Source organism: Polyodon spathula, chromosome 17 (assembly GCF_017654505.1).
Source record: "Polyodon spathula isolate WHYD16114869_AA chromosome 17, ASM1765450v1, whole genome shotgun sequence".
Lineage (NCBI taxonomy): Eukaryota > Metazoa > Chordata > Actinopteri > Acipenseriformes > Polyodontidae > Polyodon > Polyodon spathula.
In genome coordinates, this window is record NC_054550.1 from 33,120,754 (window position 1) to 33,137,954 (window position 17,201).

Below are 17,201 nucleotides of genomic sequence, written 5' to 3' on the forward strand. Positions count from 1 at the left end.
TTATATAAAAATAAAGATTATTATTGTTATTATTATCCAACCCCCCACCCCACCCCCAAATACAGTAAAAGTGATTTGCAACAAATGCATTTCTCTCTTCCAGCAAACTATGAAGGACCGGTGGATCAATGCAGGCTATGAGGAAGAAGAACTAGAGCCTTTTGCAGAACCAGAATTGGATATTGCAGATCAGAAGCGAATAGGTACACGTCATTATTAGTGCTGTTGTAACAGACAGCATTTAAAATTTATTTTCATAAGTAATAAGTGGACCTGATAAGCAACAAACATTTTATACATTTTTAGATGTATAATACAGTATAGATACATTTATTTTTTTTTTTTTACAATTAAAAATAAAGTAGCACAAATGACTAGCTGTACCACAGTTACTATAGGGTTATTGCTTTTGTCTAGTTTTATAGACAGGGGGTGGCTAAGGTACTGGGTGGCATAGTGACGCCCAATCCTCTGCTTTAACACTGCAGTCCACCAAGTCCCAAGCTCTTTCTGCACAAAAGACTAATGTATAAATGTCTATTCTATTGTTGCGCCCTGGCCTTGAGCTGGCTGTGAAAATATTCAATGCAAAATGCATTGCATATACATTCATAAAGTAAGAACGGTATGGGGGGTTTCTCATTGTAACTGTGCGAGTCTATCGAGCTTTAATTATTTTATTTGTTTTATTGCTTAATAGACATAATGGTAGGGATGGGCTATTCACTTGAAGAAATTCACGAATCCCTCGGCAAAATGAAATATGATGAAATAACGGCCACCTATTTGCTGCTGGGCAGGAAATCCTCTGAGGTAAGAGTTCCACTGGCAGTGTCATGAAATTCTTGCATTCTGATTAAAAAATGTATTTAAACTCGGTATTCATTTATTTTATGTATTCTTGTTCTTGCAGTTGGATGCAAGTGATTCCAGCTCAAGTAGCAACCTGTCTTTAGCAAAGGTCAGACCCAGCAGTGACCTCAACAACGGCATTGGAACATCCCCGGCACATCACAAGGTCCAGAGAATATCATCCAGTCAGAAACAGAGGAGGTACAGTGATCAAGGTGAGAGTTAAACAAAAACAAATGCTGCAAACACAGTGGCTGCGTTGAAAACGATACGCGCAGCAGGCAGAACGTGAGAGGCACGTATTATTTCAATGTCAAATGTAGCAATTGAGAAATTACAGAACTGGCTGCCTTAATGACCACACTGCACAGGCAGACATATCTTATTGCAATACACTCCTCGCTTCAGCTGCATACATAATAATGACATTCAAGTGATATGTCATTTCACACAGATAGCCCTTGCAGTGAGGAAACACTAGGACAGTCAGTGTTTATAATAGACTTCTCTTTTTTCAGTTGGACCCTTGATTCCCCCGGCCGTGAGCTACCCAAAGAGAAGCCAGACAAGCACTACAGACAATGACCTGAAGGAGGAAGCAGGTCAGTCCCGGAAGTCCAGTAGCAGCGCTGGGGGAGGAAGGGGAGTGGCTCCTGCCAGCCCCATGCTTGGGAATGCTGGCAACCCCAACAAGGCTGATATTCCTGACCGGAAAAAGGGCTCAGCTGTCCCTAGCGTAAGTAAACTCGTCTGTTCGAGACTTTACACACTGTTTATTTGTCAGACATTCAATCACTATGGCTTGGAAGGGTGGGTTTTGTTTTTACAACGGGGTCAGTAGTTCAAATATTTTTAGAATGTGTTGCTTTTGGTGAGAATATTAAGACTATGGTTCCCACAGGCACCTTTTAAAGCCCACTATGATCAGCAAAACAATTTATCCTGTTTGTGTGTGTATTTGTAATTATTTATTTAAATGTTTAGATTTTTTTTTTAGACCTGCCTTTTATGTTTAATAGTTTATTGGGTTGGTTCTTTGGAATCAGTAATTCACACTTAAGTTTAAACAAGTGGCTTATCACTATAGTGCCCAATTAAAGTGACTGTCTATTGGACTTAAATTATGTTCTGCAAACTTCTAAGGTTCATAACACTTGAATTATGCTTTCAGAATAATTCGGTTTCTGGTGGAATGACCCGAAGAAACACTTACGTGTGCAGTGAAAGAAACAACACAGACAGGCAGTCTGTAATACAGAACGGCAAGGAGAACAGGTAACGTCCTTGTTTACTCAATGTGTACACTATATTGATTAGCTTCTTTAAAAGGACTGCTGGGTGAAAGTAGACTTAGATCTCAGGAATTGTCTAATGAATTTGCTGTCTTGTGTGAAAGAATTGCACAACTCTCAGTGCTAATGTTTTAGGAAAATAATTATGGACCACTTGCACGAGCTGACAACTGTATGGAGCAGAAGCCTGGAGCTATAATGTGTGCTGCTGCTGCTGCTGCTACAACTATTGCTACTAATTGCATGGTTTTGTGTGGGAGCAGATTAATATAACTGGATGCTACCCTCTTAAGAAACCCTGAGGGACTAAATAAAAGTCACAAAGTTAATAAAAATATCCTTTTCAGTCGTGAAAGCAAAGCCACTTGGCCACGCTCATTAAATACAGAAGCCTGAAGAAGCTTAATGCAGCTTGCAGAATGTTTAAAGCGGTGTTGCATTTATAATTCTATGAAGAAAACCGGGGGGGTAGGTTGGGGGTCTTTTTTTCTTTTTTTGTGATTTCTCTTTCTTTATTTTTCTATAATTTTGTTGTATTTTCTGTATGCTTCTGCCTGGCATATGCCCCGCATCACAGCCTGACAGAAATGTCCGCTTGCTCGACTAGTCCTTCCGCATACGCATCAGCTTGCTCCACATCCACCATCCAGCTGCAACATCACAAGTCCATGTCAGCCTCGGGCTACTCCAGCAGGATGCTGTTGCCTCCCATAGAAAGTGGAGCCGATATCTTCAGGCTTGTGTAAGAAACTGAAAGGGGCAGTTTTGTGTGCTTTTAACCTGTAGTTTTACCTGCTTTCTGATCCTTCTGCTTTTGTCTTACTATTTCTTGCAGTCCTGTATGTTTGCATTTCTGGTTCCCTCCTCCCCGGATATTTCAGAAGCAAGGGCATGTGTCAGTTTTGATGTAGGAGCAAGACGGGGCTGCTTATTTCTTTCTAGATGTTTTGTACTGTTTTCATTTGAGTGATTTACCGGGCATGAAGCATTAAACCCTACCCCAGACCTGTTCTTCTCAAAGCCCTTGTTGTTGTGGACTCCTCACCTTATATAGCCCAAGGTCTTTTTTTGTATCGCATTTTAACAGCTCATGACTTGTCATAGCTCTTCCCCAGTGGACCAAAATCCAGTTTATGATGTCTCTGTTTGTGCCGAATATCAGTCTGAAAATGGTTTGACTACAAACCGTTAGGCATGTATCTGTGTATTGGAGGTTCTAGAACTTGTTTAGAACTAAAGTTTACAGCTAATAATCATGACCTGAGGCAACTGAAAAAAATGTTTTGTTTTGATTTAAATAACAAAAACAAAACAAAACTTACAGTGATACTGCAAATGCACATTTTAATTCTAGATCCTTCATATAAAAGTTCAGTAAGTCTTGCCTTCCATGATGTGTCGGTTCGGTATCATAAACTTTTCCTTGTTTCCATGAGAAAAAGCTGTTCCTGTGCTCAAGCTGTCGCATTTCAAGGGATTGAGAACATTTTTCATCCTTGGAAATTTCTTCTGCCAAGATTCCTTCCACCTTGACAAAGCCATTCTTTGCAACTGGATTAAACACTTTTAATTTAATTGTCTTCTGTCCTGATCTTTCAGTATTTTAAGGAAAAGCTTTCTTAGCAGCCCCACTCCTTTTCTGTGTTATGCAGCAGTGCTCGGTCCTCCAGCACCAAATTTCCCATGCCTTAAACAGGAACAGCTCAACTTCTCTCTCTTGCAGAATAAAAAGAACTCTCTTTAGTCCTGTTTCCTTACTCCTAGTGACCTGTCTCTATTACAGAAGTCTCTAAACTGACTTGTACTAGTCACATGCATGCCCTTTTTTTTTTTTTTTTTTTTTTTTTTTTTTTTTTTTTTTTTTAAAATGCCTGAAACCCCTTCCCCACAGTTCTGCCTGTAATGGAAGTCCTGTCCGGTATATCCTAGGAGGTTACAGATTCGGCCAAAATTTCCATTAAATCTCCTTGAATGAAACTGTAAGTCCTTTGCTGGTTTTGGTCCTTTTTACAGCACTACACCTGGCCAGAGAAACCCTGTGGCTTCCACCCACAGTATCAGCAGCGCAGCCACCCCCGACCGCATGCGCTTCCCCAGGGGCACTGCCAGCCGCAGCACTTTCCACGGTGGCCAACTCCGAGAACGCAGGACCGCCACCTACAACGGGCCACCCGCTTCTCCCACCCTGTCGCACGATGCCACGCCCCTGTCCCAGACTCGCACCCGGGGCTCCACCAACCTTTTCAGCAAACTGACATCCAAACTCACAAGGAGGTAGGTGCACTGCCGCAGTATCCCTGCCCTGTCATGTAAGGGAAAGAAACAGGAAAAGGTAGAGAACTAAGGAATTGCTTTTTTTATACACCTGCATTAAGGCGTTTTGGGCTTTCTATTGTACTTTCAGTCATGCCAGAGCACGCCCGTAGCGTATTCAGTTTATTTAGAGCTGGGTTTGCAGAAGGCACTATTGGACATAAAGTAGAGCCCATTGTAGAGCTCCAGCTTAAAGCAAAGAATACTAGTCAGTCTTCTGGCAAGGACCACCCTTTTATTTATTTTTTTAGGTGATAAATTGGATAGCGGTAATTTTATGTAAATGGTAAGGTTTGGCCAGATTTTCTAGAATAGTTTCTTTGTTCATTTATGACACAATTGTTGCAATGTTTTGGTGGTTTGCTCCAGATTACCCTGGTATAATATTGTGCTTTAATCTGTGCAGTTTAGTGTGTTAAACCACAGTCACAATTTTTTTTTTTTTCGTTTTACCTTTTCCCACATTATAGTGGCCATGATTATGCTGCATTTTAGTTGCGCCAGATTTTCAGATTATTTGTTGCGCCAGTTTGCCATGACATCAGTTAAATACATGTGTAACAGGCACTGTTTTCAATTCTAAGATATTTGTTAGTGTCCTTGTATATTGCTTACCAATTAGATTGTTCCACCAAGTGTTGCCCTGACTAAAATGACATATATAATATGGTAAAGCCATAAATATTTGCAACCAAAAATATTTGGGGAATCACACCCATTAAAAAAAAGCATAATAAATAAGGCTTAAAAAATATTTTATTTTATAGCTTTACTAATCTATAATAGAAAAAACTTCTCCTCTTTCCTGGATTGCACTTAAAATATTAGCAAGGCAAAACATTCCCAATTAATTTCAGTCCTGTCTAATTTGAGCCTGATTTTTTAAGGCTCCATTCTCAAACATGGCGATGCTGTAACAGGCTTGAACGGGACTCAGAGCACCGTGCCCAAGTGATTCAAGGGGCTGCTGTGTGCAGTCCAGTTCTATAGAATGATTTCACCATCTACTGTTTGGTGTACATGCTAGAAAGATGTCCCTTTTCTGTCCTATAGAAAATCTGTCCATGTGTTCTTGCTAGAGGTGCTGGAGAGGCATAAGGCATTGTGTTTACAAGCTTTGGTTTTCTTTCTTCCATCAACTGAACTCAATATGATAATATGATACTCCACTGAAGCTTCACTGCTCACCTTATCTGCTTGCTGTTTAACAATACATAATAAAATACATGTTCAGAGTTTCATTGTTTAAAAAAAAAAAAAAAAAATGCAATTGAAATATCCTGCACTATTTTTTATATATTTTTTATTGATCATTTTAAATAAGCTAGTCCTGACTGGTCTGAAAAGGCAGCCTCAACAAACTCTATTTTGAAAATTCTTCACCACTGTCACTTTTTTTTTATTTCTTTAAAACAAATTTCCACCGTTACTGATTTTAAGCCTTGATTTTTTTTTTCCTTTTTTTTTTTTTTATTTAATCTTTCAGATTCTGTTTTTTTCTAATTTTGTTTTCTTTCTTCATTTTGTTCTATAGAAACATGTCATTCAGATTTACAAAAAGGTAGGATTTCAAATTGGCTGCTTTTGCGATTAACACACACGACATGGCTTCTGAACCTTGGTTGACTGAAAAACTAAACTTTGTGTGCTAGCGAGCTGCTTTTCAGTGATTGTCGACTGACATGACTGTTATAACGTTCTGATGAGCATGCCTGTTGCACACTCTCTTCAGTACTTCGCCAACAGATAGTTCAATTAGTTCTTTACTCATTAACCATGCATGCCTATCTGCAGAATGGGTTATGTGATATGTAATAATTCTTAATTGAAACCACGCAACAAGATATTCTTCAGGTGAGTGTTGAAAGTGAGACTAGCTGGCAGGCTTGATGGGTGTTGTATGAAAAACAATAATTAAAATGATGCAAGAAATTACACAGTATCCTTCTCGGTCATCTTTAATTTCATTGGATGATGGTGTTTCTGTTCATCTGTCCCCGACAGTAGTTTTTGATGATATGTCTTAGCCCAAAACCCCAAAACTCTCCTATGTATGACATGGGCTCGAAGCTCATGCTGGCCCTGCACCCAGTCCTGGGCTTTAGAACAACCTTTGAATAAGTATATTGTTTAAGTGATCAAGCCAGGAGTTGTGATATTAAATAAACTGTTCCTCCCTTTCCAGCTTTATGAACAACTCCTATTGGTAACCCTGTAGACTTATTCATGCTGTGATGAGAGCAATCAGTTCCGAGCTGGGGCCTGATTGTTTAAGCTTCTGGCACCTGATCATTTCAATAATCTACCTAAACATGGGAAGACCAGGACCCAGTCAAGCCTGTATTGTTTCTGACCCAGACCAGACCCACGTTTTGCTTTCCCTGGACTGGATAAACTCGGGGACTAGGCTATGTGCATCAGTATCAGTCTAGACGTCGGCCTAAAAATGAATAGTTTCATATAGGAGCTCCTAGGGAATCTGACTTTTATATGGGTGTACACAGGACTATTACAGTATCTAATGTATCTTGTACTTTATCTTGCTTAAACTAAGATAGTGGTTTATATAAGTTGTATAGTGTTTATTTATTTATTTTTTTTATTTGTGCTTGTTCATTTGTGACTTTTTTATGTGCAACCAGCTAATAAGCTGTTGGTTATGTAATTCAGGCCACAGCATTGGGCACTTTAGTTGGGCTGCTGAAAGATGAGTGATTCGTTTTGAAACTGTACATTAAGACTCTCACAGGTATTAAGAACTCTCTAGCGCTTTTGTCTTGGATGCTCCAGTGGTTGTTGCAGCACCAATTCCTTTTGACCTCCCCTCTCTGTTCCTCTGGGGCTGCTTATACCTCGTGTTGTCACCCTGTTTTATTGGAAATTCGTCTTTCTAAAAACCTTGAAACAATTGTTGAGGAACAGGACTGGTGTGAAAAATATGAGTGCACTTGTAGCTGTCGAATCGACGCAAGCCAAGCATAGACATGTCATACTGTATGGTGTAGTTTGCTACATTTTCTTAGGGTAGGCCACAGGGTTTTTTCCATTGCAGAAGTCGTGGTAATTGTAACGGCTTCATGACAAGTTTCCTTTTAGACCGTAACCATGGTTTGGGTTCAACCAGACATTTTTAACGTAACAGATTAAACGCAACTACTCCCATTGTAGCTTAACCTGGAGAATGTGTTGAAAAACGCCTCATTTCCAGCTAACATTGCAAAGTAGAGTAGTTTTTAAATATCTACATTTTACAGATATTAAATTGAATGTTTTAAATGTAAAAGGGTTTAGGGTTAAATTATATTATATATATATATATATATATATATATATATATATATATATATATATATATATATATATATATATATATATATATATATATACACTATTGTAAAAAGTGATGATAAATGTTTTTGAGATATTAAACGCATTTGTCTCTTACTTTTTACATTTCATCAAAGAAAGGGGGAGGTGTATTTGAAACAATTTAGAGGAGCCCAGGACAAACCAAGACTTTAACTAATCTGCAAAAACATTACAAATGGGATCTGGCCAGATCCCAACTTCAGCATAACCTGCATAAATAATTAGACTGTGGTGGTGGGCTCAGGGTTTCTTTTCCTGGTTGCATGGAAGATTTTGCTGGACAGAGAAAGGGCATACACAAGTATAGCGTGTTACATATTGGTTGGTTTAGACTTAAAACTAGAGCATTTTAGTAATGCTGATCAAACTGGGTGGAAAACAGTTGGCCTGTTATCACAGCCTATCCATACATCTTTGGTTTTTTGTTTGTTATTATCCATACCATCCTTACTTAATGATTATGGACTTTCATGGGCCAGTGTGTGATCAAATGTCTGGAAATGAGGAGGGATTTACAGACCAGTCAGAGCTGCGGATAATTCCATATGAAGCTTCGAAGGCATTTAATTTCTGTACATCCATTTTGCTGACAAATATTAAAAACAAACAAAAACAAATGACATTGACCTTTTTTTTTCAACAGATTCAGCATGTTTGCAAATTTTTGGGGAAAATGCCTCAATTAACACCCTGGGGGGATGAACAATCAGTTTAGCTAGTTTGTTGGATAACCAGTTAATTGCAGTGGGTCATGTGGCTATCCTTACAACTTTGTACGTATCCCTGATATTTTTGGTCCCTTTTTAAAATTGCACTCTAAACATCAAGGTAATATTTTTGCTTTCAGTCTTAACTTCTATCAGTTTTCCTATTTGATCTCATACCAGTTAAACAGCTAGACAAATTAAACGCTTAGTTTTTTTTTTAAATTAGCTTTATTGAGGGGTTTGGCACCTCCAAACTACTGCAGGAAATTGGCTTGGTGCATCATGGGGTATGAAACATTCTCCAGAATCAAGCCAGGAACTAATATTTAGAATTGCTTACAGAAACATGTTTTCACTTTGAAAGTGTTGTTTCAGTTTACCCCAGGCATATTTTAGCTGTGTATGTTAATCTGGGGAATGATACGATTTTAATAGCAAGATACTTAACAGTTCAGCTGTTCAGCAGAATGGAATGGACCAGGGTTAAATGTGCCTATTTGGTAATTTACATCAACTGAGTTTAGTGCACTGAATTTAATGAAACCTCGCTTGTGTGTGCAGTTTAATTCTTCATTTTTCCTTTCCTCAGGGTCAGTATTGACCCAACCAAACGACAGACATCGAACAAATCAGGGCTTGCCAATACCCCTGCCCAAGGATCAAAGACTGTTAGTAAGTCTTCAGTCTCTAAATCTTTCCTCCTCTTGACATTTGTATGTGATCGTGTCTTACATCTGAAAACATATGTTCAGAATCCATCTTTTCTTGCAGATTCAGGAGCAGAAGATATAAAAAGTTGTAGAAAATCGGAGATGGAGAACTAGAGTAAGGGATTTCTTAAAACCGATTCCAAAAAAACGCTCTAGAGTTTGTGGTCCCCCAGGAATCTGCAGAAAGAGTGGCTCTTTACATCTCACAGAAAAATCAACGCATAAATGCAAAGACTCTCGCTGTATATGTGTTTCTGCACCAGTATTGCATGTGCCTTTTACACAGAGGTAGATACCCACTGCCCTGCCCCCTCTCCCTGCTTTTGCAGTGAAGCTATCAACAAACCTGTGCACAGAAATAAACCAAGCTGGACTAATGAGATGAGGTTGGATTACAGAGTAAAACTGAACTCAAGCTTGATGAGTTCCTTGTATATTAAATTATGCACATTTATGTATATTTTCTAAGCTTTGTAAAACCAAAATAAAAAGATGGTATCGCCACAAAAACAGCATTTTTACCTACGCTAGCCAAGGTGAGGATGAAGTGGCCAAAGCAGTCATTTCATGGGCACTTTATATTTTACTCCCTGCTTTAATAATCCAGTAAGAAGGGAAGCCAGCTGCATTTCAACATGGGGACCATTTCATTCTACCTGCGCATCCTGTGTTGTCTTGTACATTTTAGTCTTTGAAAGATCAGATTCATGAATCTAAACAAATGCTGGTATAGTGCAGTTTTTATTTTAGTACCAGTAATTCCAAATTTTTAACCGGATGGAATGCCTTGAAGTGCAACTCAAAACACACTACATCAACACAGAAGTTTCTGAAGGAATTGAGAAGCATTATAAATGCAGTGCATAGAAAGAAGGCCATTCAGATTCATTGGCGTTGATGATTTATCCCATGCCCTAGTAAATGTAAAGTGCTTGTGTTAAATGGACCACTACAGCTGCCTGCCTGTGCAGCAGTTTAATTGTAATAATTTTTTTTAGACATTAATGCAACTAAGTTATAGATTGTAAATGTAACTTTTCTCTATTGGTTCCTATGTTGGACTCGAGGAAAACATGTAATAAATGATCCCTGCCTTAGGCTTTTATCTCTCCTGTATGTGATTTGACAGCAGTGTTTCTATCAGCTGGGACCACCCCCAGGTCAGTGCAGGTCTGTTCTGTCGAACTTAAGGGAGAGAGAGTGACACTTTCCACCAAGTCTGATCTTCTTCAACTATATCTCAATTAGAAAACCAGTGGGTTTCACTGTACTGGCTCTGTGCATTTTCACCACCTACACTCCCAGTTCAACTTTAGAAAAGACTGCATGAAGCCTAAAGTTTAAGATGTATGCATGCATCTGTGTTTTTTGTGTGTGCGTGTCAGATTGTCAGTGTGTGTGTGTGTGTTTTTACGGCATACACAAACAAGCACATTCACATGCAACAGCCACAGGTTTAAACCCCTGAATTCACTGAAGTTTGTACACTAGTTTTCTTTTTGTTTTAATAAAGCAAGAAAGTAGATTGCCAGTTTGTCCGCAATTAAGTATGTTGGGGGGGGGGGGGTATTTATGATTTTAAAACAGGGATTTCAATGCAATTAATGCTGTTTTATCTTGTCCCATATGGGCATAGTTTCTTCAATTGCATTAATTTGCTAGTGATATTTTTAAAAGGGATTTATTTTTTTCAAAAGCATCCTTAGGAATGACAGGGAAATGGTTACATTGTCTTCCATGTTCACTATTGTTTAACAGATCAAATGAATTGGGAGTCTTGCTCATACTATGAAAGCAAGAAGTGTGAGGAAACAATTTTTTATTATTAATTTCTGGCTGACGGCTTTCTTGGTTTTGCAAATTGTCATGCAGTGATCTTTTTATAATATACATATTTCTTTCACTCTTTAAATAAAGAATGATCAGTTACAGTGTCATCTGTCTTTTTATTGTGTCTAAGCTTTGTTCCTCTTTCCTTTCATTTTGCTTTCGGATTGTCTTGTTAAGAATCCCAACAGAATCTGAGAGAAACGGGCGATTTGAGAGCTCAAGGTGAGGAGGAAGGTTCCGGGTGTGTAACAGGGTTCTGGGTGTGTAACAGGGTTCCCTTCTGACACCCGCCTCCTGCTCTGTGCTAGATGGGTTTGTTTTTATTTAAGTTTGCTTTATTTGTTTTATAAACCTTCAGATTTTTTTCCAGTACAGATTTCCACAAGTTTTTTTTTTTTGTCTGTTTTGTTTTAAATAATCATGTTTCTGTTGTAGAATAGTGGTGCACATTTTTTTTTCCCTGAAAGCGCTGTGAACCAAGTATTGTTTTTGTCTGCTGCTGTTTTATCAGATCATGTTTCTTTGACTCTTGTCTCACAATGCCACCTAATGGAAGCAGCTGGTGAAGTCTTTGGAACCATGGTTATTAGTACAAATACACATACATTAACAAAATAGATATACTGGTATAGAAGACTGAGTCTTATTTGCAACAATGTCTATTACTGTTGCAACAGTACAATTCTTAACCTGTGTTAATCTTTGTAGCTTTCAAACTGCCTTTATTAAGTAGCATATCCCCACAAGTACCAGAGTATTGTATGTAGTACTGTCTAGCTGTAAAAGAAACTACCCTGAATGAATGCCATCTAATGTCACATGTGCATGCAGCACCCAACCTTTCTATATAATCTTGTTTTAAATGTTGCATGTCCATAAACGTATTATTGCACGGTTGCATTGTTATAAATCCTTTTTTATTTATTTATTTATTTTTTGGGGGTTATTTTTTTTAAATAACTTGCAATTTTTTAAATGCTGTACCCTGCAAAGAATAATCCTACAGTGTGACAATGATATTTCAGAGACGTCAGATGGATTTAGCACCTAACCTTACTGTTCACGTAACAGTGGCACAGACTGTAGTGCTGGTTCCACAGAGGTGCTGGGTCTACTTGCTTGTCTGGAGAGGGAATGATGTGATCGCTGCATTGCTGCTACAAGGCTCTCAGAAGGATTCCTGCTGCTAGAAGTGGCGTCAAAATGTCAAAGCTTATTACCTGAAATCGGCCACAACCTCGACTTTAAAGTCCTAGTTGGTCTTTCCTTGTAGCGATCGCTCTGCTTTTTAATGAAAATTCAGACAGGTTCATTACTAACCTGGTTAATTTCTAATGAACATCCGTGCAGTCTGAATACACGCATGAACTCTTTCAGAAAAAAATAATAGTTTCAATGTCGTTATACAGAAAGAAGCCCTACAAAAACGATGCAAGAATATACCCGCCTATAGATTTATAACCGCTATCCGTTCTTTATTGCTATTTACAGCCTTATTAATGAGAACTAAATGTATTAATATGCAAAGTCGTGACGCTGTGTTTAGAGGAGTAAGCACAGAAGGAAGATTGCCCTTTTTAAACTAATCAATGCAGAGTGCCTTTGTCATTTTCACTCGAGTCTCTTTCAGCTTCCTATGCCAGACTGCTTTGTTTTCTCGCATGGGTCCTGAAAGCTGTTTTGAATGCGTTATCGGTACGCGGGCAGTAAAGTATTCATGAGAGAGCCCTGCTAGTTTCTAGAATGTCAGTGATTGTGTCTGTGTCGGTGCGAAGGTTTAGCACTCGTCGGTTTTTTTTTTTTTTTTTTTTTTTTTTTTTTTTTTTTTTTTTTTTTTTTTAAATGAAGTGACTGTCGAAATCCTGATCAATATGGTAAAACACAATTTATACTTGCACTGTGCCTCTTGTCCAGAATCCAACTAGATCATTTTAAACGTTTTTTTTTTTTTTTCATTTGGCCAGCTGTTTTTGTCCAATGTGAATCGATGATAGAAAAATGAAAAAGAATTTGACCAAACTTCTTGCCTCTCAAGCTCTGTGAATCTAGTTACTAATTCCATGATCTAAAACTAAAGAGACACCAAGATGCCCCCCCCCCCCCCCCCCCCCCCCCCCCCCCCCCCCCCCCCCAAAATAAATAAATAAATAAATAAATTGGTATAGAAATGATGATGGATATTGCACGGTAAGTAAATGTTAAATGTATGTAAAAAAAAATACAAGTGGAAGTTCTGCCTAATGAGTGCTTATTCTCTTGCAGTCGCAATGTATCTGGGGATCAAAAAGACGAAAACAAAGAAACCAAGCCCCGTTCCCTCCGATTTACCTGGAGTATGAAAACCACAAGCTCCATGGACCCCAGCGATATGATGAGGGAGATCCGCAAGGTACTGGACGCCAATAACTGTGACTATGAGCAGCGGGAGCGGTTCTTGCTTTTCTGTGTCTATGGAGACGGGCAAGCTGAGAACCTGGTGCAGTGGGAGGTGGAGGTCTGCAAACTGCCCAGACTGTCCCTCAATGGCGTTCGCTTCAAGAGGATATCAGGGACATCCATAGCTTTTAAAAACATAGCTTCCAAAATTGCCAACGAGTTAAAGTTGTAAAATAGTAATAGAAAAAAAAAAAAAAAAAAAAAAGTAGCAGTTTAAAAAAAAAAAAAGTGTTTTTCCCGAACACTGGCAAAAATATGTATTTAAAAGGAAAAATAATTTATAGAATAATGCTTAGGCAATAATTTCCTGCATCTTTGGAATATTATTATTATTATTATTATTATTATTATTATTATTATTATTATTATTATTATTATTTAAAGTAACGAACGTTCTTGAGCTGCTGGGGTGGGGGTAAACATTTGATCTTTAAGTGCACAACAGCATTACTCAAGTTTTTCTCTGCTGCATAAAACCGATTTTTAAAGGAAGCTAAAATATATTTGACCAACGTGTTTGGTATGCACCCTGTTATACAACGCAATTTCTAATCCTTGCAGTGTTACAGTAGATGGGTGGGGATGTCTGTGAATCCTGTAGGTCTCTCGACAGAGCACATTACCTACAGTTCGCAGCACCAAAGGATCTTCGAAGAGCCGCCAAAACAGAGCATTAAAAGTACCGTTTCTCAGACAGTGAAGGACGTATTGCGCTTGAGAGCCTGTTTAACACATTTCTTTCCAAACTTTCCTGAGAAGTTGTCCTCTCTGGCGTTTCCGCCGCTCGCTGTTAGACCAGATGCTTGGCAGTGCAAGGCAGTTTGTTTTGCAGAAATTATATTGATCAACTAAAAAAAAAAAAAAAAAAAAAAAAGAGAAAAAGGTGTAACATTTTGGGAAAGGGAATGCATCAGTGCAACTCTGAGTTGATGTTTTTCTTTGGAAAAGACAAACGAAGTCCTCCGCAATCATTTGTTATTCCCAGGTTCTTCTGGCAGATTTCAATGCAGTATTTGGGCAATTTTTTAAATTAATTTATTTTTTTTGTAGCTTGTTCAGCTGTAATTATGGGTAATACCAGCTGAGGTCTAGCCTGCGCACAGACTAGGTTTCTAATGGTTGCCGCTGTGGGACAATGTTCATTTAAGTACAGTGTGCAGTTTTATGGCTTTAGTTATTTTGTTCTTTTCCAAAGCTTCAGCACAGTCTTTGGAATGTAAATAATGTAACTTAGTTTTGCAACAGCTCCATATTGTTATACTTCATTTTTTTCCTTTTTTTTTTTTAAACCATGTAATGAGCCAGGAATGATGGAATTGATGTAACTTGTCTACAGTTAAGGTTCGCCAGTGTCTCCATTAAAACAACCTCAAATCTGCTTGTGTGGCTTGTCTACAGTTAAGTGGTAAATGCCAGTGTCTCCATTAAAACAACCTGTTTTCTGCTTGTGTGGCGGTGTGTTTTTGTGTGTATATGTATATATATATATATATATATATATATATATTGTATATATATATATATATATATATATATATATATATATATATATGTATATATATATATATATATATATATATATATATAGATATATATATATTATATATATAATATATACCTCTTATATATATATATATTAGCTATATATAGTATCATATAATATATATGATTATATAGATATATATAATATATATATATACATATATATATACATATATATATTATATATATACCTATAGTATATATAACATATGTTATATTTAATAATATAGTATATAGATATATATATATATATGTATAGTATATATATATATATATGATACATATTATAATCATATTATAGAGATATATATACAAATAGATCGTGTCTCTATGTTACATATGGTATACTATAGATATATACATATATATATATGTATTATATCTAGATATATACATAATACTATATGTATATATTATATATAGTAATATATATATATATATATATCCAATATATACTATAGATATACTATAGTAGATATATACATATATAATATATATACATATGTTCTTTATATTATATATACATATATGAATGTGATATCATATATACCTCTATAATATCATATAATATATATATATATATATATATTATATATATATAATATATAGCATAATACGCTTGATTTACATATAAATACTAAATTATAAATATTGCCCTTCATCAGACAAAAATAAATAAATAAATAAAACTATGAAATATGCAATAGAGCAGGTTGTAGCCAGCCCTGGTCCTAGAAAGCCACAATTCTGCATGTTTTCAGGGTCTCTTTTAATTGTTAGTGTTGACCTACTAAGAGAATTGGCATATTATATACTATCATTCCAGTATTTTGCCACAAGCAATCCTTGCAGCCTGTTGATACAAGCCAGTTTAGTCCTTTTATTAACCTAGAATTAAACAAGAATGGGGACTAATGTATCCTGTTTCGCACATTCATTAATGTTGCAGTAATCATATTGGCCACAAGATGTGTCTCTTGAGTTATGTGTTTTTCTGCTGAAATGATTATATGTGTGCCCAGTATTTTTAGAGCAGTAGCTGTTCACAGAAAGAAAAGCTTATTTTACCCTCTGACATGCAGCAATATCATTATATGTGCACCTCTACCAGTTGGTATATATTGTAATAAGACTATAATGTTGGCGTGTTGTTATTGCATATTGATCAATTTATTATTATTTGTTTATTTAGCAGACGCCTTTATCCAAGGTGACTTCGAGACTAGGCTGTGTTAACTATGCATCAGCTGCAGAGTCACATACAACAACGCCTCACCTGAAAGACTGAGCACAAGGAGGTTAAGTGACTTGCATAGGGTCAAACAATGAGTCAGTGGCTGAGCCGGGATTTGAACCTCTTGGTTACAAGCCCTTTTCTTTAACCACTGGACCACACAGCCTCCTATGAAATGAGGTATATTGCAGTGTGTTATTGTACCACCCAGAATCAGGTTGCCTTATTAACACCCAGGGGGCACACTGATGCTCCACACATAGTAATTGGTATATGCCACTTTAGCATGGCATGGAAACACATGTATTAAACTTATAAATATGCAATTATACAGCCCCACAAGCATTGTTCTAATGAGGTGTGCCCACTGTCCCAGAAGATGGCGTAGCAGTGCCTTTTATTACATCCTCAATGTCCTGGTGGCACACCCTATGTGACTTCATACCCCAGGTTACTGTTATCGCAGCCCTGCCAGTTGTGTTCATTCATATCATGATAAATACATTTGCTGCAATGCTGGGCAGACGTGACCCACTTTACAATTGCACTGATAAACACAGTAGTCTAGCACTGGGAGGATAATATTAACATGTCAATCTGGATCTGGGGAGTCTAATGTGATGCGAGGGTCCCAGGGTTTGTCTGTGCGTATCATTTTCAATGTTTTATAATTCAGTGATATTTCATTTGTAGGCTGGAAACCTGGAGCTGTTCTTCCTGTGTGGTTTATTAGCTTCTCCTTCCAAACGCAAAGCAGGTTAGTGAAGTTATTAAAGTGGTAAGTGCGTCATAGCAGTGACCTTCATCCATGTCTCCCAGAGCTCACGATCATGGAGGGAAATAGCAATGAAAACTGATGCTGCCTGTCTCATTTAATTCTCCGTTCCCTAGCAACATTCCAACACAAAGAAGATGA

General features: G+C 37.4%; 1 protein-coding gene across 17 annotated transcripts in view; it reads left to right on the top strand.

Annotated features, from left to right (window-relative positions):
• LOC121329798 (MAP/microtubule affinity-regulating kinase 3-like) overlaps window positions 1-13,707 on the top strand; it is a 45,703-nt gene extending 31,996 nt beyond the window's left edge. Inside the window, exons 10-20 of one of the 17 annotated variants that reach the window (XM_041275624.1) lie at window positions 104-203; window positions 701-813; window positions 914-1,067; window positions 1,371-1,588; window positions 2,024-2,127; window positions 4,158-4,418; window positions 5,992-6,018; window positions 9,123-9,205; window positions 9,305-9,358; window positions 11,251-11,295; window positions 13,336-13,410. In XM_041275624.1, coding sequence (XP_041131558.1) covers window positions 104-203; window positions 701-813; window positions 914-1,067; window positions 1,371-1,588; window positions 2,024-2,127; window positions 4,158-4,418; window positions 5,992-6,018; window positions 9,123-9,205; window positions 9,305-9,357 — 1,113 coding nt within the window. In that variant the 3' untranslated portion in view covers window position 9,358; window positions 11,251-11,295; window positions 13,336-13,410. Of the gene's footprint in view, window positions 1-103; window positions 204-700; window positions 814-913; window positions 1,068-1,370; window positions 1,589-2,023; window positions 2,128-2,721; window positions 2,887-4,157; window positions 4,419-5,991; window positions 6,019-9,122; window positions 9,206-9,304; window positions 11,173-11,250; window positions 11,296-13,335 lie in introns of those variants that run through there. The other 16 variants (XR_005951812.1, XM_041275625.1, XM_041275620.1 and 13 more) reach the window with 16 other exon arrangements.
• Window positions 13,708-17,201: the final 3,494 nt, after the last annotated feature.